This window comes from Tachysurus vachellii, chromosome 15 (assembly GCF_030014155.1).
Source record: "Tachysurus vachellii isolate PV-2020 chromosome 15, HZAU_Pvac_v1, whole genome shotgun sequence".
Taxonomy (NCBI): Eukaryota; Metazoa; Chordata; class Actinopteri; order Siluriformes; family Bagridae; genus Tachysurus; species Tachysurus vachellii.
Window position 1 is genome coordinate 268,064 of NC_083474.1, and position 25,909 is coordinate 293,972.

The window sequence follows — 25,909 nt, forward strand, 5'->3', positions numbered from 1 at the left end:
CAGTGACAAAAAGTACCAGTTTTGTGGTCTAAAAGATTTCACCTGCGTCTCACCTGCAGCAGCGTGAAACTAAATCCGACACAAAGGTGAGATCTTTCAGCGGTCAGGAGGACGAACTGAATCAGAACATTAATCCTGACTTTGACAAATTATATTAGTGTCGACTGTTTTCTCCGTGTTTTACAGCACATTTCACCAACCGGTCCGTTCTGTAGTTATATCATTAAAATAACTGTAAAATAAATTTATAATGATTAACTGATCCTCTGTTGATGTGTGAACTGATTCCTTAGTAATCTAATAATTGCTCCACTCTTCATGGGGATAAAAAGGAAGTGTGACATCGCCCTCTAACGGTGTTCTAGAGGAACTGCAATAGAATAGTTTTAGATTAAAACCTTCAGCCTTTTTTTTTTTTTTTTTTGCTTTCTGATGTTTGACACAGTAAAAACTTCTCAGACTTAATTTCACATCCAAATCAACACATCATGAATAATGATGCCGAAGTAATTCAGTCTTTATTTTAAATGTATATCAAATGTATTTCAGATAAACTGCACCGAATAATGAACACAGATTTAAGTCATCTTTATTCCTCCCATTAATAAGTCCAGGATGTTCAGAATTCACACTGAATAAACTGTGAGAAATCTATAACATTCACACACATGCATCTTATTTTATTAATGAACCATTAAACGAGCAGATTGTGATGTGTTAAGTTCCTATTATTCATAATATTCATAATGTATGTCGTGTGTGTTTTAAGCATAATAATAATAATAATAATAATAATAATAAGTGTTGTTGTTGTTGTTGTTGTTTACTGAATCCACAGAGCAACAAGCAGGACAGTGAAAGTGTTGTGATTAAGTGGATTATGTGAAAAGGGGAAATGATTAAACGGGTGTTGATTTAAAACAAATCTGAAGACATCTAAAAGGATGCTGGACCAAACAGCATCACTGCTGTAGGCCACAGGAAGAGAAAATGACATGAAACTCTATAGAAATGAGGCTTGATTATGTAACATCATCACTGCCTCCATGTACACACACACACACACACACAGGAAATAACACAACAATAATACACAATTAAACACAGACACAAATCATTTGTAAAGAGTCCATATGCCAGTTTTTATCTTTTGTTTTTCTTTCCCGTTTTTTTTTTTGACTCACCCACAAATAGCAGCAGCGCTGATGTGAACATGGCTGAAGCTCCCTGCGGGTCTCTGAGCACAAGCGCCATTACACACAGACCACAATGTCCTGTAATAGCAGTCAGATTAACACTGAGGGATATTTGGTGGTTAGATGGAGATATAAATGCTATCTATTAGGGATTATTATTGCAGTGCTGTAATAAGCTTGGCAGTGACTGCAGCTGGAAAAACGGTTGGTTTTATGGTTCTGGTCACATCTCTATAGACGCAGGAAGATTTTCTGATTGGTTCTGAATAAATAGAGTAAAATTCCCAAAGGAAAAAGAATAAATATTTTAATATATTTGTATATTTAATAGTCTGTTCTTTATGCTCGTGTGATGAGAAACTTCCTTACTGAAAGATGCATTACTGAAAACATTTCTATGACATTTTGCTCCTTTAAATAAAATTTAAAATATATATTTAAATTGTTTTTGTAAATCAATAAAACACAATTCAGTAACAAATGAATGCCATATTATAATTTATATTATAATTTATATTATAATTTATATTATAATTTATATTATTATTTATATTATAATTTATATTATTATTTATATTATAATTTATATTATAATTTATATTATTATTCTCAGGATGTTGGTCTTAGAGAATCTCATCTCTTACAGAAAGTACAACAATAACATGCTTCAGAAACAAGCAGCAAAATCTAACATGTAATATATTAAACAAATAAAATGCAGTATTAAATATAATAATAATAATAATAATAATAATAATAATAATAATAATAATAAATATTAGTAGTTGTGGTGTTATCAATACAGCAAATATGTAAATAATAAAACAAATAAAATATATTTTAAAAAAATATCTGCATATTACTCCCCCCCCCTCTCTCTCTCTCACTCTCTCTCTCTCTCCCCCCCACTTACTCTCTCTCTCACTCTCTCTCTCTCTCTCCCTCTCCCTCTCACTCTCTGTCTCACTCTCTCTCTCCCTCTCACTCTCTCTCTCCCTCTCCCTCTCTCTCTCTCACTCTCTCTCTTTCTCTCTCTCTCTCTCTCTCTCTCTCTCACTCTCTCTCCCCCCCACTGTGTCTCTCTCTCTCTCTCTCCCTCTATCTCTCTCTCCCTCTCTCTCTCTCTCTCTCTCCCCCCCCCACTCACTATCTCTCTCTCTCTCTCTCTCTCTCTCTCTCTCTCTCTCTCTCCCCCCCACTCTCCCTCTCTCTCTCTCTTTCTCTCCCCCCCCACTCTCTCTCTCTCTCTCTCTCTCTCTCTCTCTCTCTCTCTCACTCTCTCTCCCCCCCCACTCTCTCTCTCTCTCTCTCTCTCTCTCTCTCTCTCTCTCTCTGTGATATTACAGTTACAATATTAATATAATATTATAAAGTTTATTTACAGTCTGTTCGACAAACACGAGCAGGAATTTTATAAAATCATTTGTAATTATGAGAATATTGTAAAAACTCGCACTCAAAGAAAATCGGTGTTGCCGTTGACGCTAAACATAAAAAGGGTGTCGTTTGAAGGGGGCGGGATCAGTAATGATGGACTTGTGAAGATACCAAGAGCTTTAAGAGCTGTGGATGCCACAAACGTCGGATTGTTCAATTTGATACGTCAGAGATTTCGGCACATTAACGGGGTAGAGAGGTTCCTCAGTAGAGAGAGGTTCCTCAGTAGAGAGAGGTCCATCAGTATAGAGAGGTTCCTCAATAGAGAGGTTCCTCAGTACATAGGTTCCTCAGTACATAGGTTCCTCAGTATAGAGAGGTTCCTCAATATAGAAAGGTTTCTCAGTACAGAGGTTCCTCAGTAGAGAGGTTCCTCAGTATAGAGAGGTTCCTCAGTAGAGAGAGGTTCCTCAGTATAGAGAGGTTCCTCAATAGAGAGGTTCCTAAGTACATAGGTTCCTCAGTATAGAGAGGTTCCTCAATAGAGAGGTTCATCAGTATAGAGAGGTTCCTCAGTATAGAGAGGTTCCTCAGTATAGAGAGGTTCCTCAGTAGAGAGAGGTTCCTCAGTATAGAGAGGTTCCTCAATAGAGAGGTTCATCAGTATAGAGAGGTTCCTCAGTACATAGGTTCCTCAGTATAGAGAGGTTCCTCAATATAGAAAGGTTTCTCAGTACAGAGGTTCCTCAGTAGAGAGGTTCCTCAGTAGAGAGAGGTTCCTCAATATAGAAAGGTTTCTCAGTATAGAGAGGTTCCTCAGTATAGAGGGGTTCCTCAATAGAGAGGTTCCTCAGTATAGAGAGGTTCCTCAGTACATAGGTTCCTCAGTAGAGAGAGGTTCCTCAGTATAGAGAGGTTCATCAGTATAGAGAGGTTCCTCAATAGAGAGGTTCCTCAGTACATAGGTTCCTCAGTACATAGGTTCCTCAGTAGAGAGAGGTTCCTCAATATAGAAAGGTTTCTCAGTATAGAGAGGTTCCTCAGTATAGAGGGGTTCCTCAGTAGAGAGGTTCCTCAGTAGAGAGAGGTTCCTCAATATAGAAAGGTTTCTCAGTATAGAGAGGTTCCTCAGTATAGAGGGGTTCCTCAATAGAGAGGTTCCTCAGTATAGAGAGGTTCCTCAGTACATAGGTTCCTCAGTATAGAGAGGTTCCTCAGTATAGAGAGGTTCCTCAGTACATAGGTTCCTCAGTATAGAGAGGTTCCTCAGTAGAGAGAGGTTCCTCAGTATAGAGAGGTTCATCAGTATAGAGAGGTTCCTCAATAGAGAGGTTCATCAGTATAGAGAGGTTCCTCAGTACATAGGTTCCTCAGTATAGAGAGGTTTCTCAGTAGAGAGAGGTTCCTCAGTATAGAGAGGTTCCTCAATAGAGAGGTTCATCAGTATAGAGAGGTTCCTCAGTACATAGATTCCTCAGTATAGAGAGGTTCCTCAATATAGAAAGGTTTCTCAGTACAGAGGTTCCTCAGTAGAGAGGTTCCTCAGTAGAGAGGTTCCTCAGTAGAGAGAGGTTCCTCAATATAGAAAGGTTTCTCAGTATAGAGAGGTTCCTCAGTATAGAGGGGTTCCTCAGTATAGAGAGGTTCCTCAGTATAGAGAGGTTCCTCAGTATAGAGAGGTTCCTCAGTAGAGAGAGGTTCCTCAGCACTGCGGTTGAGGTTCATCAGCAATGTTGTTCAATGACCAGATGCTGGTATTTCCCAATCAGACACACCGATGCTGACAACACAGGAGGCCATGAAGCCGAAGGTTTTGATAGAGGACCGAACTATTTCAGGTCGATGTGCTGGGATTTGAAGAAATTACCTTCTGTTCTGTCTCTAAGCCTAAAGAGACTCCACAAAAAATCTCAACACGAGTCAAAGTGCCACTGAATTAACTCAAATGTTCTGCCCCATTACCAATTTACAGGGAATTTATTTACGGTGCAGAAGCACTAAGGTCTGGTGGTGGTTCCATATTTGAGTTGTTATTATTCACACAGTCCAGGAAGCTTGATCTTTTCTGTGAGGTTTACAGTAGTAGTTTCTACACTATACATTATAATAAGCCCTGATATCACTCACATGTTGCTCCTTATTCAGACAGATAACAAATTTATCAGTAAGATGATTATTGGATATTTTTTGTTAGGCTTCAGGTGTTGTAGATAAATCTGAGTGCCTTATATGAATACTTACACTTTTCCTCAAAGGTAACTGATGACGCCATACCTGAAGGATGAAGATTCAAATTCCAATTTATTTGTATAGCGCTTTTAACAATTGACGTGGTCTGAAAGCAGCTTTACAGAACAGAAGAAACATAATACACAATGTTAATATAAAGAATAATATAAAGATTATTTATAGTATTATGGCAAGAAAAACTGCCTTAGAGTAAAGGAAGAATCCTCGAGAGGAACCAAGGTCATTTCACTGAGAGCTGGAATGGTTTAGGAGGTTTAGGATCTTGATGGCGTCTCTGTGTCTCTCTGTCTCTGTGTCTTCATTTCCACATCAGCAGCTGTGATGTGGATGAAACTGTGGGACGAAATCTGAACAAGGCAGATCTGAATATGACCTCCAGCTATGAAAGGAAACCTGACATGACACAGGATGGTTCTTCTGATGGCTCCCTGAGTGCTCATTAAGTGTCAGTACTGCTGTTTATCCTTAAGACAAACACACAGACATTCTCCCATTCGCTCAGGAGGAAACCAGGCTGGAATCTTACTGTAGAACCTCAGTTACATACAGCATACAGTAAAGAGTCTTCTGAGTGAGACCTTCAGAGTACTGGGAGCTCTGTAAGATCTTCAATACCTTTTAAAAAGCATATTATTTTGAACTCATATCTCATTCAGTAGTTAGTGGTTACAATGGTACGTCAACGTAAATACAAATAAAAGTGCAGGATTAAGAGATAAGCAGGACAGTCGATACACCATGACACCATAACCAGTGATGTGAAAACGTTTATTTCACCAGATTAATAAATGATTCCCAAGTTTTAAAGCAAGTTACCTTTTTTTGGAGATTTAATGTATCTCACAACTCTGAGTTACATCTGAAGTTCCTGATGTTCCTCAGGGAAATGACTCCTGACTCTGAGCTGTTAGGATCATGTCTGATTCACTGCAACACATTGGTGCATCTGCACCCATCTCTTTCTTAAAAGCTTTTAAAAATATATAAATAAAAGGACCCAAAGGTTTCGTCTTGTGGCCTCTGAGAGAATTGTGTATTAATGTACTGTGAACTCCTTCAAACAATGTTTGTGTCGGACAAATAAAGGCAGAGAGAAGAAGTTTGATTAGACATAAATAACCCCTTAATGATGCAGGATGTTGTTTTTCAGGCCTCTGCTCAGATGGTTGGTGTCTGAACATCTCATCGGCATTACAACCAGAGCGAGCGACTGTTCAGAGCACAAAGCCCTACTCATTCTGTTCATCTATTAAGCTCTTTCTCTTTCCTTCTGACTTTCAGCACCCTCTCCATCCATTGTTCCCTCTTTCTCTGTGCTGTGTGTTAATGTCTCGGAGTAGCTTGTAGATAAAAGGTTTTGTTTTATCCACCTCCATTTTATACACCTAATGCCTGCTTACGTAAATCTGGTCTGCAATTTTTTAGTAATAAAGGCTCAATGAGTTTCACAGACTCGATAAGAGGTTGTGTGTGTGTGTGTGTCTGTGTGTGTGTGTGTGTGTGTTTGTGTCTGTGTCTGTGTGTGTCTGTGTGTCTGAATGTGTGTGTGTCTGTGTGTGTGTGTGTCTGTGTGTGTGTGTGTGTGTGTTTGTGTCTGTGTGTGTGTCTGTGTGTGTGTGTTTGTGTCTGTGTGTGTGTCTGTGTGTGTGTGTGTCTGTGTGTCTGAATGTGTGTGTGTCTGTGTGTGTGTGTCTGAGTGTGTGTGTCTGTGTGTGTGTGTGTGTCTGCGTGTGTGTGTGTGTGTGTGTGTTTGTGTCTGTGTGTGTGTCTGTGTGTGTGTGTGTCTGTGTGTCTGAATGTGTGTGTGTCTGTGTGTGTGTCTGTGTGTGTGTGTCTGTGTGTGTGTGTCTGAGTGTGTGTGTCTGTGTGTGTGTGTGTGTCTGTGTGTGTCTGAGTGTGTGTGTGTCTGTGTGTGTCTGAGTGTGTGTGTGTGTCTGTGTGTGTCTGAGTGTGTGTGTCTGTCTGTGTGTGTGTGCGTGTGTGTCTGTGTGTGTCTGAGTGTGTGTGTGTGTCTGTGTGTGTCTGAGTGTGTGTGTGTGTGTCTGAGTGTGTGTGTGTGTGTCTGTGTGTGTGTCTGAGTGTGTGTGTCTGTGTGTGTCTGAGTGTGTGTGTGTCTGTGTGTGTCTGAGTGTGTGTGTGTGTCTGAGTGTGTGTGTCTGTCTGTGTGTGTGTGTGTGTGTGTGCGTGTGTGTCTGAGTGTGTGTGTGTGTGTGTGTGTGTGTGTGTCTGAGTGTGTGTGTGTGTCTGTGTGTGTCTGAGTGTGTGTGTGTGTCTGTGTGTGTCTGAGTGTGTGTGTCTGTCTGTGTGTGTGCGTGTGTGTCTGTGTGTGTCTGAGTGTGTGTGTGTGTGTGTCTGTGTGTGTCTGAGTGTGTGTGTGTGTGTCTGAGTGTGTGTGTGTCTGTGTCTATGTGTGTGTGTGTGTGTCCATTCAACTCGACGGTCGTTTCAGTCCACACTGCACCTGTCAATCATCTCATCAGTCACACCCTTTTCTGTGGACTCTGTGGAGATAAAGTATAACATGTAAGTGAGGTCGTTTTCATTAACTAACACAACATTCATTCATTCATTCATTCATCTTCTACCGCTTATCCGAACTACCTCGGGTCACGGGGAGCCTGTGCCTATCTCAGGCGTCATCGGGCATCAAGGCAGGATACACCCTGGACGGAGTGCCAACCCATCGCAGGGCACACACACACACTCATTCATTCACTCACGCAATCACACACTAGGGACAATTTTTCCAGAGATGCCAATCAACCTACCATGCATGTCTTTGGACTGGGGGAGGAAACCGGAGCACCCGGAGGAAACCCCCGAGGCACGGGGAGAACATGCAAACTCCACACACACAAGGTGGAGGCGGGAATCGAACCCCGACCCTGGAGGTGTGAGGCGAACGTGCTAACCACTAAGCCACCATGCCCCCCACTAACACAACACATCAGGGTTAAAGTTTTTCCTGCAGCCAGACACTAGAGGGCCTCAGAGATGTTCCTGCTCCCGACTTCACTGTTCTACAGCCTCCACCTAGTGTAGAACGGTCTCTGTTTACAATGATGAGTTCAGTATGTAATTACTTAGAACTTCTATTACATGGAATTGGGTTAAATACTCAATTGTAAATGAGAAATAAGTGCTAACATCTAACAGGTTCTAGTCATCATTAATGTTTATAACAGGACCGGCCCTGGCCAATTTGCTGCCCTAGGCAAGATTTCACCTGGTGCCCCTGGAATCACAGACAATTGTGTTCCGATCATTTTGTTCATAAACTTACACAGAAACAAACCGCACAACTTTGTCCTGTTTTTCTTTATTTTGAAAATATTTTGGAAACACACACAAACTATATAAAAAAAACTATATTACGGAGACCTTGCTTTCCTTGTCTTTCTTACAGCAATAAAATATATATAATAAATATATAAATAAAATACTTCTCAGGTAATAAAATATATATATATATTAATAAAAATAATAATTTGGGCTCACGGGCGCCCCTAGTGGTGGGCGGCACCCTTAGCATTTGCCTATTCTGCCTATGCGCATGGCCGGCCCTGGTTTATAAAATGATTTATATCAATGCAGAAGTTACAGATATTCAGACATATAAAAGCCTACAGTTATTGGTCTTATTAATGGAGATATTTTTCTGCACTTTATTAATGTCTTGTCAGCACTGTGGAGGTCACAGCTGTATTGGCTCCATGTCACTGCACATTGTGGAGTCTGTAGAGCTGTGAGGACATAAAGAGCTACTCAACTTATTTGGATCTAATAAAGGAGGAGACTATAGATCAGTTGAGGAATATAAAAAGGCTGTGGAGAGATGTTAAGTCCATCATTTAGAAGAGGAAAGTGCATGGCACCACCCACAATCACACAAAACCTCCATCGAAAATAAACCACCAGGATGGAAGACACTCCATCAGAGAAGCCACCAGGAACCACACAGCAACCTTGAAAGACCAGAGAGGAGAAGAACTTGTACATCACACAATAATATCAAAAGTACTGTACTCTTTGGGCTTGTATGAGAGTCCTTATGAGGTAAGAAAGATATTTTCTCATGATGAAGGATCCTGCATCAAACTGGCAAAAGCTTTTGTGGTTAGAAACCAAAGCAATAAAAGATCAGATGATTTTTTTTCTAATCTTCATCTGTCCAATGTGAGTAAATCAGAACTCACAGTAGTCTATGATTCCTGTTCTCGGCTGAACATAAGAGGAACCTGATGTGGTCTTCTGCTCATTCACTTTAAGAAACCATCAGATTCGACAGCATTAACGTTTCAGAAGATAACAAGAGCTACTGATAATTCAGTTGTATTTGCTGTTGTAACCCAAAGCTATGCTACATTAGCGGCTGGTCTTTCAGCTGAGTCACATCACATTATCTCTCAGCTGCTCTCTGCTTTATGATCCACTTTAAGGTTGTGATGGATTTACTGATGTCCATGCAGTCCAGAATTTCCAGAATAATGCATTTGGTGAAAGAGAAGAAGCAGAGCCGGGCCATGAGCTCCTGACTGACTGGTTTCAGGACAGAGGGAGTTTGTTTCAGGTCTCTGACATCATACGGAAATGTGTCAAAAATTCACCATTATAACGTAATGAAGCTGTTAGATTAATGAAGGTAATGATGTAGAGGTTTTAGTAACTACATCATGTTTTTATCTGTCTCTCTCTCTCACGCTCTCTGTCTCTCTCTCTGTCTGTCTCTCAGTCTGTCTCTCTCTCTCTCACGCTCTCTGTCTCTCTCTCAGTCTGTCTGTCTCTCTCTCAGTCTGTCTCTCAGTCTGTCTCTCTCACTCTAACACTCTCTGTCTCTCTCTCAGTCTGTCTGTCTCTCTCTCTCTCTCTCTCTTTCTCTCTCTCAGTCTGTCTCTCAGTCTGTCTCTCTCTCACTCTAACACTCTCTGTCTCTCTCTCAGTCTGTCTGTCTCTCTCTCTCTCTCTCTCTCTCTCAGTCTGTCTCTCAGTCTGTCTGTCTTTCTCTCTCTCTCTCTCTCTCTCCGTCTCTCTCACTCTCACTCTGTCTCTCTCTCTGTCTCTCTCTCTCTCGCTCTCACTCTGTCTCTATCTCTCTCTCTCACTCTCTGTCTCTCTCACGTTCTCTGTCTCTCTGTCTCTCTCTCTCTCTCTCTCTAACGCTCTGTCTCTCTCTGTCTGTCTGTCTGTCTCTCTCGTTCTCTCTCTGTCTCTCTCTCTCTCTCTCATGCCAGAGATGTTCACAGATTTCTCCTGATGTGGAGAATTAAAGTGTAATAGACTGGAACTGGAACTTCACCAATTAAGCTTTCATTTATTCAGCTGTTAGTTCCACACTGTAGTTATTCAGACACACGAGTGAATATTTCCTCGAACTTTTCAGCTACACATGTTGGTTTGTTTAATATCCAGTTTGTGTTTTGTGCTAAAAACAAGAGTTTCCTGTTAAACATGATGTTTTTCAGCTTTGATGCCCCTGAGGCAGTGAAGGGAAAATGTGCCTCTGCTGACTAAATAAAATACATAATTTTATCCTGCATAGTCTGTAATATTTACAGTGCTCAAAACATTGCAATAAATGTTTACTAATGGAAGCTTATTATCTAGTGTTACTGTATAAATGTGAATATTAAGCCTTGAAGAAACAAATAAAGACTACATTTATTAATCTGCTGTACAGTGATGCTAACAGGATCATGCAGTTACACTCGTTTTCCTCATTACTGCTTCCTAACTTCCCAACAGAAAACAAAGCAGGCCAAGTCATCCCATGTGCCCTGGGCTTTTATTGTCTATTAATAACTGGCTAATAAAACAGAAGTCTTATAATAAAGCAGACCTACGACACTGAAGAAGAAAAGTGTGTCACGCCATCGACCATGTAAAGCAGTGAACAGTAAAAAAACACATTTTCATTATGGCTCGTTAATAAATCACTTATCTAATGTCCTGAAATGATGAAGCGCTTCCACAAAGCCGACTTCAGTCAAGCTGTTTGAACACGTCTGAGATCTGAGCGGTCGATCGCTTCAGCTTCATCTGTCCATTTAGGGAAAGAAAAAGGGAGGCAGATGTTTTATCACATTTTAGAGTGATTATTGTTCCTGATGTCCTCTATAGTTACTGTGCAGAGCTCCTATGGAAAATGTGAATGTGTTAAAGAGTGCACTTTATTAACACCAGAACCACCACCATCTTCATCATCATCTTCATCATGAATGCATTGGGGGCACAGAAGGGAGACATTTATTATCGCCATCACAGCACAGTGGAATACTTTTCTTCACATATCCCAACTTTGGAGGTTGGGGTCAGAGCACAGGGGCAGCTGTGATACAGCACCCTAGAGCAGGAAGGGTTAAGGGCCTTGCTCAAGGGCCCAGCAGTGACAGTATGGCAGGGCTGGGGCCTGAACCCTGATCCTCCAATAAACAACCCAGAGCCTTAACCACTTGAGCCACCACTGCTTATCATCATCATCATCATCATCATCATCATCATCATCATCATCATAACCCAAACCAAAGCCACATCTTCTATTGTTCAGAACTCCAGAACAGTTTTTTATAAAACACCACTGAAGCTCTTCTGATGGTTTGTTATTCCTCAACACCCGACTAAAGACAACTCATAAAAGATTTTCCATTGATTTCCTGTAATGTAATGTGTATGTGTGTAATGTGTGTGTAATGTGTGTATTTTGTGTGTAATGTGTTTGTATTGTGTGTGTATTTTGTGTGTAATGTGTTTGTATTGTGTGTGTATTTTGTGTGTAATGTGTTTGTATTGTGTTTGTAACGTGTGTAATGTGTTTGTAATGTGTGTATTGTGTGTGTATTCTGTGTATTGTGTGTGTAATGTGTTTGTAATGTATGTATTGTGTGTGTATTGTGTGTGTTGTGTTTGTAATGTGTGTATTGTGTTTGAGACACTACAGACAGTTTAAATGAGAGATATTTATTTAATCTTCACAGAAGCCTCTTCACTTATATCCACTTAAAGATGGTCTCATTCTTACACGTCACATGAATAAACCCAGTGTTAAAGACCACAGGGTTGGTGTCATGGTCAGTGTGGTCATGGTCAGTGTGGTCATGGTCAGTGTGGTCATGGTCAGGGTTAGTGTCATGGTCAGTGTGGTCATGGTCAGGGTTAGTGTCATGGTCAGTGTGGTCATGGTCAGTGTGGTCATGGTCAGGGTTAGTGTCATGGTCAGTGTGGTCATGGTCAGGGTTAGTGTCATGGTCAGTGTGGTCATGGTCAGGGTTAGTGTCATGGTCAGTGTGGCCATGGTCAGGGTTAGTGTCATGGTCAGTGTGGTCATGGTCAGGGTTAGTGTCATGGTCAGTGTGGTCATGGTCAGGGTTAGTGTCATGGTCAGTGTGGTCATGGTCAGGGTTAGTGTCATGGTCAGTGTGGTCATGGTCAGTGTGGTCATGGTCAGGGTTAGTGTCATGGTCAGTGTGGTCATGGTCAGGGTTAGTGTCATGGTCAGTGTGGTCATGGTCAGGGTTAGTGTCATGGTCAGTGTGGTCATGGTCAGTGTGGTCATGGTCAGGGTTAGTGTCATGGTCAGTGTGGTCATGGTCAGGGTTAGTGTCATGGTCAGTGTGGTCATGGTCAGGGTTAGTGTCATGGTCAGTGTGGTCATGGTCAGGGTTAGTGTCATGGTCAGTGTGGTCATGGTCAGTGTGGTCATGGTCAGGGTTAGTGTCATGGTCAGTGTGGTCATGGTCAGGGTTAGTGTCATGGTCAGTGTGGTCATGGTCAGGGTTAGTGTCATGGTCAGTGTGGCCATGGTCAGGGTTAGTGTCATGGTCAGTGTGGTCATGGTCAGGGTTAGTGTCATGGTCAGTGTGGTCATGGTCAGGGTTAGTGTCATGGTCAGTGTGGTCATGGTCAGGGTTAGTGTCATGGTCAGTGTGGTCATGGTCAGTGTGGTCATGGTCAGGGTTAGTGTCATGGTCAGTGTGGTCATGGTCAGGGTTAGTGTCATGGTCAGTGTGGTCATGGTCAGGGTTAGTGTCATGGTCAGTGTGGTCATGGTCAGTGTGGTCATGGTCAGGGTTAGTGTCATGGTCAGTGTGGTCATGGTCAGGGTTAGTGTCATGGTCAGTGTGGTCATGGTCAGGGTTAGTGTCATGGTCAGTGTGGCCATGGTCAGGGTTAGTGTCATGGTCAGTGTGGTCATGGTCAGGGTTAGTGTCATGGTCAGTGTGGTCATGGTCAGGGTTAGTGTCATGGTCAGTGTGGCCATATGGTCAGTGTGGTGGTGTGATGTTCATCTCATTTTAGTACCTAACAGAATTCAGCTCCTAATTCATCTGCATTTCCAGGAGATGTGGTGAAACTGTGTGTTCAGGCTCCGAGGTTTTTTTGTGTAATGGATGCATTAATTTGGTTAAAGTTTGATTATTTTCCCATCACCATCATCATCATCATCATCATCATCATCATCATCATCATCATCATCATCTCCAGCCCACACATGAAAGGTGCAGTTTCTTTCACTGTGTCAACAGACTTTATGTGTTTGTGTCGTTACATTAAATCTTTGAGTCAAACACTCTTTATATGATTAAACGCCATAAAAAATACATGTACAAAACTATAAGATTTGAAATTGCTTATGTACAGCTATGTACAGTTATGTACAGTTATGTACAGTTATGTACAGTTATGTACACTACTAAACAAAACATCAAAGTAACGTTAAAGAACATTAGAAAAAACCCTTGGACTCCTCAGACTCCTGTGTGTTGTGTCATTTATTCTTTAGTCAGTTCTCGTAAAAATGAGTTGAAGAAGAAGAGAAGAAGATCAGGTCTCAGGTGTGTCCTACAGGTCTCAGGTGTGTCCTACAGGTCTCAGGTGTGTCCTACAGGTCTCTGGTGTGTCCTACAGGTCTCAGGTGTGTCCTACAGGTCTCAGGTGTGTCCTACATCTCCTTCTGGATCTTTCTGGATATCTCTAGGATGATAAAAGGAGAATACCTAAAGAAAAAAGACACAGAATGTGAGTCTGGACCCTGGAGCCTGCTACAACCCACACAATAACACAAGCAGAAGCAGGAACAGGCTTCACACTATGACATGATTGGGACTGTAATGGTGTTGTGTTGTATTTTAATTGTGTTTCATTTTAATGACTTCAAAATAAGGCTGAAAAAGGATCTGAATAATCTGCAGGAACTGCGTGATGATCATCTACACACACGTCTCTAACACACACACACGTCTCTAACACACACGCGCGTCTCTAACACACACGCGCGTCTCTAACACACACACACGTCTCTAACACACACACACGTCTCTAACACACACACACGTCTCTAACACACACACGTCTCTAACACACACACGTCTCTAACACACACGCGCGTCTCTAACACACACACGTCTAACACACACGTGCGTCTCTAACACACACACATCTCGAACACACACAAGTCTCTAAAACACAAGTCTCTAACACACACACACGTCTCTAACACACACGTCTCTAATACACACGTCTCTAATACACACGCGTCTCTAATAAACACACATCTCTAAAACACACGTCTCTAATACACACGTCTCTAATACACGCGTCTCTAATACACGCGTCTCTAATACACGCGTCTCTAATACACACACGTCTCTAATACACACGTCTCTAATACACACGTCTCTAATACACACGTCTCTAATACACGTGTCTCTAATACACGCGTCTCTAATACACGCGTCACTAATACACACGTCTCTAATACACACGCGTCTCTAATACACACGTCTCTAATACACACGTCTCTAATACACACGTCTCTAATACACATGCGTCTCTAATACACGCGTCTCTAATACACACACGTCTCTAATACACACGTCTCTAATACACACGCGTCTCTAATACACACACGTCTCTAATACACACGTCTCTAATACACACGTCTCTAATACACACGCGTCTCTAATACACACGTCTCTAATACACACGTCTCTAATACACACACGTCTCTAATACACACGTCTCTAATACACACGTCTCTAATACACATGTCTCTAATACACACGTCTCTAATACACACACGTCTCTAATACACACGTCTCTAATACACACGTCTCTAATACACACACGTCTCTAATACACATGTCTCTAATACACACGTCTCTAATACACACACGTCTCTAATACACACACGTCTCTAATACACACACGTCTCTAATACACACACGTCTCTAATACACACGTGTCTCTAATACACACACGTCTCTAATACACATGTCTCTAATACACACGTCTCTAATACACACGTCTCTAATACACACGTCTCTAATACACATGTCTCTAATACACACGTCTCTAATACACACGTCTCTAATACACACGTCTCTAATACACACGTCTCTAATACCCTGTCTTTGTCTTTCTCCTTTTCTGCTTCCATTTATTTCAGTAAGACTTTTCAGATCCACTGTGTTGTTCTCCACAGCACTGTGACGTCTGACGCTCCTCACAATAACTCACATTATTGCTGTCAGCGCCCTGAGACACAGCGGTCTGTGACTAGCCGCTAGTTTGGGATTTTCTCTGGAGGGTTCAGCAGCGTAAGCATCAACCTCTTGGTATTCCAACAGCACTGTGTGATCTGACTCGATACAACGTCTGATCTCTAACAGCTTTTTCAATCAGACTTTCACAAACCGACAGACAGCAGAAACGGTGATTGTACAATCTGTCTTCATTGGAATAAAATATAAAGTTTATAAATGTTTCACTGCAAAACATTTTGCTAACTGAAGAGATCCTGTAGAGAATCTGAGTGATGAAGATAATCTAATAATGCAATCATTAAGGCATCGTTTGTTATTTTGCTTTGATTAGCTTGAGATCCTGGAGTTTTAAATGTGTGTAAGCTGCAGTAGGTAGCAGCAGAAAGTGATTAGCCGGATTATCTGTACGTCATCATCAGGAAGCACTAATTAGGCAAGAATTGATCTTTTAATCAGCCAATGAATTAAGCTAGACAAGTCAAAGTGACTTTCCTAATGAAGTAAGAGGGTAAAGACTCTAATTACCTTTATACTGAACTATTAGTGCTAATGTGAGCACCAGAGAAATCGACCTAAAAAAAAACAGCCAGCGGGGAACTTTAATACCAGTCAGTTCTGATGTCGAGCTGCGCAGCGTTTAGCTTCTTCATTACTTTCTGTCAGTACACATCCACAGAGACGTATTAAAATGATCATACACATCATCACCAATTATGAGCTAATAATAAATACAGTAAGTTTCCTTCTTCTGCTTTATTATAAAAAAATAAAGTAAAAATAGCGGCTTTGCGTCTCTCTGTACACGTGACACGTTTTTATCTCTGTGTCCTGAGTAATAAATCTGACATGTCTGTGTCGTGTCAGGCGGCGGTTCATACTTTCACAGAGGAGATTTTTTCCAAACTATTGATGGACTGCACAATTCCACACATCATATTTGTGCACATGGGTTTGTAAAATGGTCGATTCATCAGGTCGATTCATCAGGTCGATTCATCAGGTCGATTCATCAGGTCGATTCATCAGGTCGATTCATCAGGTTGGCTGTTTTTTATTTACCTTTGGTACTTAAATGCAGTGGAGAAGAACAGAGCTGTTTTGATGCATGGCACGTCACTGTGCAGTGACGCAGGCTGACAGGAGATTGGGTTTATTCCTCAGGGCTCTCAGTGTGAACATTTACACCACAAAGATCTGCTCATTACAGAGGTCCAGTCACCTGGAAGTCTGGTTTTATGTATCAGTAGGAACTCCTGCTATCAGGAAACTCAGAAAAGGAAGTAACACAACATGTTAAAACTACTGATGTTAATCAGAGTGCAGTGATGATGATGGAGAGCTTCCACTCCTGCTGTGAGCCACACAGACAGCCCCATAAACACTGGGTTTACATTTACAGCATGTGGCAGACTCTCTTATCCAGAGCGACGTACAAAAGTGCTTTAAGTCTCCATCATTGGATGCATTAACTCTGGTTCACTAGTGCCCCCTTTCCACCAGAACCGGGTGCTGGTTCAAAGTGCTGGTCCGAAGTGGGTTCCACTGGCGAACCTTCTAAGAACCGGTTTGCCTTTCCATGGGCTAGAGAGCGTCACAGAGCTAAGTCTTGCATCACTGTACACAACGTTATACAGCAACGTTAGTGCAGCAGCAGCAAACACAAACACAACATCAACAATGGCAGATGTTGCTTTACTGTTAATGCTCATGGAAACCTAAATTGGCATCGCAGCAAATCATGAATTAAAATGATTAAAAATGGTGCTAATGACGTTCTCTTTTGTCATGTTGGTCACAGTAACCCCGCCCGCAGCCCCGCCCCCAGGTGCTAACCATAACCCCGCCCCCAGGCACTAACTGTAACCCCGCCCCAGCGCCTGAAACCAGTCTTTCATTTGTGAGCAAACACACACACACCCTAAAAACACCAAACTTTAAGCAAGACTGAATTATCTGAATGAAATGTTTAATGTTATGTAACACAGTATGTTGTATGTTGGTTATGTAGAAACAATCTATTCTTCTCACACCAGCTCCAACCTACAAAACTACTTCAGTTTCAGCAGAAATGTGAACACTTTCAAACATGTCTGTATGCGTTCTGTATGACACGTGGGATAAGACACGTGAAGAACACCAGTGAGACTTTACTCACCTTCTGTGATGAACACTGTGACTGGAGCAAAACAAGACACTCCTGGTCTCAGAGAGGAGAGAAGGTAGAAAAGTCCACAAGCCAGAGACATACAACAACCACAGACTCAGACTTCTTTGTTCTTCAAGAGCGAATTCTTAAAGTCCATAAATCTAATTTCTTGGACAGTCTTAGAGATAGAAGAATGGCACTTTTTCCTTTAAAGAAATAATTCCCTCAATCAGTCTTTATTTTTTCCATGATTTCAGGTCACTTAAGGAGCTCTGAAGGAAGAGAGACAAACAACAATAATAATAATAATAATAATAATAATAATAATAATAATAATAATAATAATAATAATAATAATAATAATAATAATAATAATAATAATAATAATAATAATAATAATAATAATAATAATAATAATGCCCAATCCAGAACATTCCTCATAATGCCTGAGGAGAAGCAGAAAGAAAGAAAGAAAGAAAGAAAGAAAGAAAGAAAGAAAGAAAGAAAGAAAGAAAGAAAGAAAGAAAGAAAGAAAGAACTCATTACTTTTCAGGGTTGGTGGCTGTCTCTTGTTGGACAGCATTAGAGGTCATCAAATTTTTAAATTGCCCCAGTCTGGCAAAACCTTTTTCTCCTCACTGACCTGCTGGTCTGTTGTGTCTGTAAGGTAGAGAGGAAGTGGCGTGAGAGGAGAAAAGAAAGAAAAAACACAGTTTTTAATAGTTTACATCTATCTATCTCTCAGCTAGCTCATGTTTAATAGAGTATAAACCGCCTGTCCATCTAAGGCACAACATGTGAATTAGATTTTTCAGCTATAATCAGAGAAAAAATCCATAAAAGTCAAATTACTCAAAAACAAACCAGAGTTTGAGCAAAAGAACAAAAGCCATGATATTAAAGTGAATCTACAGAGAAGGACAGAACAGGACACACTGCAGGTCACTAACGTGAGCTGAGACTTTCTCACTTCATCTCACATCACCATTAAACAGAGCTTACAGTACACAAACAGCACTTTATCATGAGATGGAATTTAAATGACACTGAATGTCAGTGTGTTAAATAAGAGAGAGGTGTGTGTTCTGTAAACACACGATGGTCCACACTGAGGCGCTGCGACGATCACTGAGCTGATGAGACTCACCTGTTTAGAGACGTTATGTAATGTTTCCTGACGGAGACTCGAGGGTCTGTGATCATTATAAAACTTCTTCTCAGCCATGAGACAAGCTAAAGGTTTATTAACATTCAGAGAGTGATTTTTGATTAACACTATAATGTGAGAGGTGACAGAATGTAACTTGTCTTACGGACATTCAGTAACAGATGAAGATTCTCAGGATAAAACACTTTACAGTTGAGGCCAAAATTATTAGCCCCCCAGGAATTTTGGAACATTTTCCTAAAGATCTTTCCAATGTTTGCAGCATTGATAAAACTTGATATAATCAAACATTCGCCAGTGCTATTTAGTAGCTTTTGGTACATTTTGGAATATAAAATACATTTTTAGGCTTGCTTTATAATCAAATATAGTGAAAATGGGGTGGTCAAAAATATTAGCCCCTTGTGAATATTTGCTTTCAAAACACACCCAATTAATCAATCAGCTTTCAAAACACACCTAATTAATCAATCAGCTTTCAAACCACACCTGTGCAGTCAATTGGCTTCCTAACAACACCTGGGCATTCAATCAGCATTAAAGGACTCCAAGGAACAGGGCACTTGAACACATTATTGGGAGAGACTACTTTTACTCACCATGCCAAAGACAAAGGAAATCAGTCTTGAGCTCAGAAAGAAGATAGTGGAGGCTCATGATAAGGGGGAAGGCTATACTGCCATTTCCAAGCTTTTCACAGTGTCTAGAACCGCCGTACGTTGCATCATTGCCAAGTACAAGGAGACAAATTCTGTAAGAAACAAACCTGGGCGTGGTCGTAAGCGCAAGATTTCAAGAACCCTGGAGAGGAAAATAGTCAGAGATATCAGCAAGATGCCCCAGACATCTGCCAAGATGATTGTTGCTGACCTGGCCTCTTCTGGAGTTGATGTTTCAAGGAACACAGTTGTGAGGGCTCTTCATCGTGGTGGGCTTCAGGGCCATCGTCCCAGAAGAACCCCTTTACTCAAACAGCGGCACATCACAGCTAGACTGAGGTTTGCCCGTGAACATTTGAAAGGTAAAGATGAGTTTTGGGAGTCTGTGCTTTGGTCTGATGAGACTAAACTGGAACTGTTTGGGCACATGGATGTTGCTTATGTTTGGCGAAGAAAGGGTGAGGCCTTCAACCCTAAGAACACAGTTCCCACTGTTAAACATGGTGGTGGCAGCATCATGCTGTGGGGCTGTTTTGCAGCTTCAGGCACAGGGAGCCTTGTTCGGGTGCATGGCATCATGAAAAAAGAAAATTATGTTGACATTTTGAGGGATAATATGCAGAAATCTGCTCGTAGTCTAGCCTTAGGTCGTCGCTGGGTCTTCCAACAAGACAATGACCCAAAGCATACATCGAAATTGGTCCAACAGTTCCTGAAGGATACCAAAACAAAGGTCCTGGAGTGGCCCGCACAGAGCCCAGACCTCAATCCTATTGAGAATCTGTGGCGAGTGCTCAAAGTGAATGTCCATGCTCGGAAACCACGTAATTTGGACCAGCTGGAGCAATTTGCAATGGAAGAATGGGCTAAAATCCCTCAGGAAACCTGTGCCAACCTAGTAAAGAACTACTCTAAGAGGTTGTTGTCAGTTGTGGCTCAGAAAGGGTTCACTATTGACTATTAATGACCGGGGGCTAATAATTTTGGACGTTTCATTTTTGCCCTTTCTTGTTTCAACTCACTATTTCAATTAAATATCCTAATCAAACTTAGTGGAGATTTTGTCTTTGTTATTTTGGAAACAAACACACTATAAAACACTTGTTGTTAATGGTCATTTCCATGGAGAAATCAAGAGTTTTGTCTAATTTCATAAGGGGGCTAATAATTTTGGCCTCAACTGTATATGAAGAGTCGTCATTGTGGTGTCACACCATCCCAGCACAGATGTCATGTCTTTCTCCTTACTCAGTATCATTATTCCTAATTAATATACTGCTTATAATTAATAATTACTGCAGATTAGTCTGAATAAATAATCATGTCCATGATGAAAATAAATCTCATGGATTTTTACATTCCACTGGTTGTTAATTAACCAGCAATTGTCAGGCCTGTATTCCCACAGTAAAGCTGCAGGGGGCAGCAGAACACACAACTGCTACCCCGAACACCATATCACCCATAAATCCCCCCAAAACCCCCACACTCCCACTCCCACTCCCACTCCCACACACGTATATATATCTCAGCTTATTGGATTCCTTACGACTGCATTGATAATGATTTAAAAAGAAATAATGACACATTTAATTACACTAATCAGTGAATGCCTCTAATGCATCTTCTTACTAATGTCCACCAGAAAGGTGTTTGACGTGTACATTTGACAGGAAGAAGCTAGTGAAGAGAAGCTATTTCAGACAGTTGACCTTGCTGTGACCTTCACCATGTCTGGATCAGTTCCAAAGTATAATCACTTCATCCACTGGGTTCAGTGATTATTCCAGATAAATCAGACAAATCTCAGCACAAAATACAACATCAAGAAAACCTATTATTATTATTATTATTATTATTATTATTATTATCATCATCATCAATATTATTATTATTATCATTATTATTATTATTATTATTATTATCATCATCAATATTATTATTATTATCAATATTATTATTATATATATATTATTATTATATATTATATTATAATGTTATTATTATTCTTATTGTTATAATTATTATTATTATTATTATTATTATTATTATTATTATTATTATTATTATTATTATTATTCAGATGTATGTCCAAACAAATTGGTGCCTCTATGACACAGTTAACACAATTCATTCTTCACTATTATAAATACAGGACTCTGACTCTGATAGATTCCTTCTCGTGCTCTTCTGCACCATTAGACCCTACTGGTAATTGGATTAAATGGTAAGAAAAAACTTTATAACTTTAGTCTCATTCATTGGGAATTCACATAGTAACTTCAATGGCCTGTCTGAAGGCACTTATATCTGAACACCAGCAACTGTTGAGAATTCAAGGAACGTGATTTTTAGGGTTTAAAAGCAAAAGAAAGCTACACAATTATATTATCCTTCACTTACTTCCTTCCACAGTTGCAGTCCCATCGATGGTGGACAGTGAAGGTTGAACTTTTTGCTCTAGGCAAGTCCTGGAGAGGCGCTTCTGTAAGGGTAAAACTGTGCCCTCACCGCTGGCCTCGGAGCTCTGCAGTCCCTTCTCACAGTCCATAACTAAAGCCATGGTAATGCAGTCTTTGAGAGAGGACGGTGTCACCCGTGTGACTCCCCCGAATCCTGATCCTTGGTCCTCCTGCCCCTCCATGACTTTAGAGCCGGAACAGGGCATTTGTCCCGGACCCTGTCCTCCTCCATTGCTCTGTGAACGCACCTTGCTCTTGTCGAGCCCCTTGCCGGCCTTTGGCCCATGCTGGCTGTAGACTTTGTAGCGAATCATAAGGATGATGATGAAGACCAGCACAGATGCTACAATGATGCCACCAATGATGATGATTATGGTTCCACCCAAAAAGTGGCTGCGCAACACATGGCACTGGGTGAACTCGGCATGTGTGATGAACGAGACGCAGCCCACCTGCCGTGTGGCAGTGAGTGAGGTTACGCTGTCCTCGTACACAGCGAGCACACACAGGTCGTACTCACGCCCAGACGACAGATCTCTCACCAAAAAGTCCTGATTTGTAGATGGGATCATCCTGCAGAGAAAACAGTGTTTAGTCACAGCCAACATTCGTCAGTGAGCAGCAAACATGGACATAAATCAGTAAAGGATGCAACCTTGTTAGAACATTACACCTAATAATAATAATAATTGTCAAAATAATGGTTGAAAGATGATAAAATAAATATTACACAAAATTCTTATTAATAAATAAATGTCTCCTGTCAAAAATGACAGGTAAAAAATATCTAAAAGCCAAGATTAAACAGCGTCATCCTTTATCAGTCTAATCGCTAGATTGTTCAAAATAAAGGTGTAAACGGGTTCGAACTTGAACCCACGTGCAGACAGAAGTGAGTGAGTAAGAAAATAACTGCAGGATCAGTGTTTCACTTCTGCGCAGTTCATCTGAAAATTATATGCTACAACAAGCTGCTTGCAAAAGTGGCGTCAAAGAAACCGAGTGATTCTTGAAAACCATCATTTCAGCTTCACAGCTTCACCTGCTGGTTTCATGACCCTGCTTGTGTTAGGAAAGAATCCTGGATGGATCTTACAAGAAGATAACTGAGCTGAAGGTAGTGATATGTGTATGTGTATAGTCTGAGGAAGTCGTGCCACTCACGTACCTGTAGACCAGAGTGTCATCTACCGAGCTGTTGTACTGAATCTGGAACATCCTAATACTTGGGAAATGCTGCTGTGACGGCCATCTGATGAGAGCGGAGTTTGCAGTGAGCTCAGCTAGTATTGTCGACTTTTCTTGCATTCTTGTATCATTGCTATAGGAAGAGCTGGACTTGGCAGATGTCAAGATATCAGATGGTCCTGGATCAGACTCCTGGACGCGATTAGTGCTATTGGCCAGGTGAGGAAGTGGGGTGACCACAAGCTCCACGGTGCCTGTAGATTCACCAGCAGCATTGGAGGCAATACAAGTGAACACTCCTATGTCCTTCAGGGAGGTAATGTTTATTTCCAGGCTACCGTTGCTAAAGGTGAGAGTGCGGGAATTGTTGGAGATCAGACGACCTTCTGGAGAAATCCAGTGGATGTCTGGGTCAGGGTCACCATTGGCTTTACATTTTAAGCTGGCTGGCTGACCCTCCATAGCAAAGGTTTTGAAGGACCTCCTTGTAATAACCGGTGGCTCACAGATGAACTCTTCCTCAGGAATTGTCCAAAAGTATTTAGCAGTAAGATCAGGAGGTGTGGCGCACGTTTCCAGGTCATCTTCTCTCGTTAGCCGTCTTAGCCAAAGGAGCTCACAGTTACAATGCAGAGGGTTTCCTCCAAAGCTAAGCACAAGTGAGGTCAGTGGAGACCCCTTGGATTTAGCATAAACTGGGATCCTAAGAAACAAAGGATCAGGAGGAATTTTTTTCAGTTTATTGGAGGTCATATCCAGACGCGCTAGTTTGTGTAGGTTGGAAAACACTCCTAAAGGGACATGCTCTATAAGGTTATGGTCCATGTTAAGCGTGTTTACGTTGGTGAGCCTCCCAATGGTGTCCCAAGGAATGTCCACCAGATTATTGTAGGACAGGTCCAGGTCTTCAAGAGTCCCCAGGAAGTCATCAAAAGCATGTGGAGAAATGTCATGGAGCTGATTGTTGGCTAAAATAAGGTGTCTCAGATTAGTCAGACCCTGGAAGTGGTCGTCTGTGACCACACTGAGGCGGTTGCTGTCCAGATGCATCGCTCGCAGCCGTTTGAGGTCAGCAAATGTGTGAGGCATGATCTGGCTGATGGCGTTGCGTGACAGCGTCAGGTGCAGGAGACTGGTCATGTTGGTAAAGTCTCTTCTCCTTACTGTTGTGATGAAGTTCTCAGTGAGACGAAGTTCTACTGTCCGGCGATCGATTACCGTGGGTACAAAGAGCAGGCCCGTCTTGGCACAAAGGATAGCGAGTGACGGAGAGAGGTTTTGGCACATGCAACGCTTGGGACAGAGATGTCCGGAGGTAGAAACAACCAGGATTATCAGAGAGATGATGAGCCACTCCATCCCTTAGAGTTGTGGGAAACTGCAACACAAACAGACATGAGAACAATGAACACATTCTACAGATGCAGTTAAACCAAGTCATCATTTATAATCCTGGTTCTTATCTATAAATGATATAACATTAAAATACTGAGCACACGGTCAACATACGGGGACAGAATTCAGAGATAAGAGACGATATGAAATGATACGATCTTCATTATAATTTACATTTCATTTGATTAAAACATTCAACGTTATAAAAGTACAATAACTAAATGTGATGATGCCTCAGTGTTTGCACAGAAATTCACAGATATGAGTCTCACACTGCTGTCTGAAATATAGGACTTCTGCTGTTATTTAGTGTGCTGTCGATGTCACGTTGCTTTCTCTTGCCCCAGACAGGGGTTTGAATCCTGTGTTCTCCACCACTGAGTACAGCCCCATATCTACAGTTATGAGCCTCCCAAACGCCTCAGCGGTTTCTTTAACCGGAATGAATCAGGCTGTCTGAATGCAGAAGATTTCTCTCTCTCTCTCTCTCTCTCTCTCTCTCTCTCTCTCTCTCTCTCTCTCTCTCTCTCTCTCTCTCTCTCTCTCTCTCTCTCTCTCTCTCTCTCTCTCTCTCTCTCTCTCTCTCTCTCCCTCTCTCTCTCTCTCTCTCTCTCTCTCTCTCTCTGTGTGTGTGTGTGTGTTAGTTTGTATTTTCATCTACTTCTACCAAATGTGTGATGTCAGTGCAGATGCATGGACATGTCTGAGGAATTATTCACTTTATCCTTCTCTGACACATTCACTTCTTTCCGCTGCTCAGTGACTTCACAAGCAGATACTCATCACGTCACAGTGAGAATAAGTCTGTTTTCTGTCTTTCCACAATTAGAGGCTTCTTCGCATGTCCTTGCTAATGCTAACAGTGAGTTATTTGACTCATATTGAGAACTGACATTACTACTTAATCATTTAAGGGCAAAAATATAAATCTAAATTTTATATTATGAAGTAGTTTATGAACAGTGATGTATAAAGTAGTAGAAAACACTTGAGTAAAAGTACAAGTATCGTACTAGAAAAAGACTTTGGTAGAAGTGAAAGTTACCTTTTAGAATATTACTCAAGTAAAAGTCTTAAAGTATCTGATATTTAATGTACTTAAGTATTTGAAGTAAAAGTAAAAAGTAAAATTTCAGTGATTTTCAGTAGACATAAGATCAGGGGCAGTTCTAGGGTCTCATCTTTAGGGGTTTTAGTCCTCAGTGAGAATTAAAAACAAGAAGAGTTTTATATTATATATTATATGACTACACAGTAAGACAAAAGTTATGGGATTATTAAATGTCAAAAGTGGACACCAAAATTTTATGTATGATGTAATGATGTCAGTGTTGAATCAGATCAGTTCATGTGTGTGTACATTCTCTACAAACAGTGTGTCTAATGAATGTAGTCATTAATAAACTAATATTCACAAAGACCAAATCAATAAATGTTATTTTTATTTAGTACTAAATGGATTATTTACATTAATATTTTGTTTGTGTTACAACTCTGGTAATAAGAATAGTGACATTTCACTACTTTTGG

At 41.0% G+C, this 25,909-nt stretch overlaps 3 protein-coding genes across 5 annotated transcripts in view; all 3 read right to left on the reverse strand.

Moving 5' to 3' along the window:
* Positions 1 to 1,393, reverse strand: part of scn2b (sodium channel, voltage-gated, type II, beta) — a 19,314-nt gene extending 17,921 nt beyond the window's left edge. For all 3 annotated transcript variants that reach the window (XR_009649629.1, XM_060888694.1, XM_060888695.1), the window contains exon 1: positions 1,185 to 1,393. Coding sequence is in view for 2 of the 3 variants with exons in the window: in XM_060888694.1 (XP_060744677.1) it covers positions 1,185 to 1,254 (70 nt within the window). In the remaining variant the exon portion in view is untranslated. The remainder of the gene's footprint in view (positions 1 to 1,184) is intronic.
* A 10,448-nt stretch (positions 1,394 to 11,841) lies between these two features.
* On the reverse strand, positions 11,842 to 13,077 carry LOC132858492 (uncharacterized). Its single transcript, XM_060888872.1, has one exon. It carries the CDS (start codon positions 13,075 to 13,077, stop codon positions 11,842 to 11,844), a length of 1,236 nt encoding a protein of 411 aa, XP_060744855.1.
* zgc:172282 (leucine-rich repeat and fibronectin type III domain-containing protein 1-like protein) overlaps positions 13,068 to 25,909 on the reverse strand; it is a 40,343-nt gene continuing 27,501 nt past the window's right edge. Inside the window, exons 3-7 of the mRNA XM_060888731.1 lie at positions 22,965 to 24,362; positions 21,738 to 22,369; positions 18,054 to 18,167; positions 17,517 to 17,779; positions 13,068 to 13,813 (exon numbers count right to left, since the gene is read on the reverse strand). Coding sequence (XP_060744714.1) covers positions 18,100 to 18,167; positions 21,738 to 22,369; positions 22,965 to 24,343 — 2,079 coding nt within the window. The 5' untranslated portion in view covers positions 24,344 to 24,362 and the 3' untranslated portion in view covers positions 13,068 to 13,813; positions 17,517 to 17,779; positions 18,054 to 18,099. The remainder of the gene's footprint in view (positions 13,814 to 17,516; positions 17,780 to 18,053; positions 18,168 to 21,737; positions 22,370 to 22,964; positions 24,363 to 25,909) is intronic.

Bases quoted from the DNA above. Each gene is read 5' to 3' on its own strand.
- LOC132858492 (XM_060888872.1), bottom strand. From the start codon at position 13,077: ATGGCCACACTGACCATGACACTAACCCTGACCATGACCACACTGACC.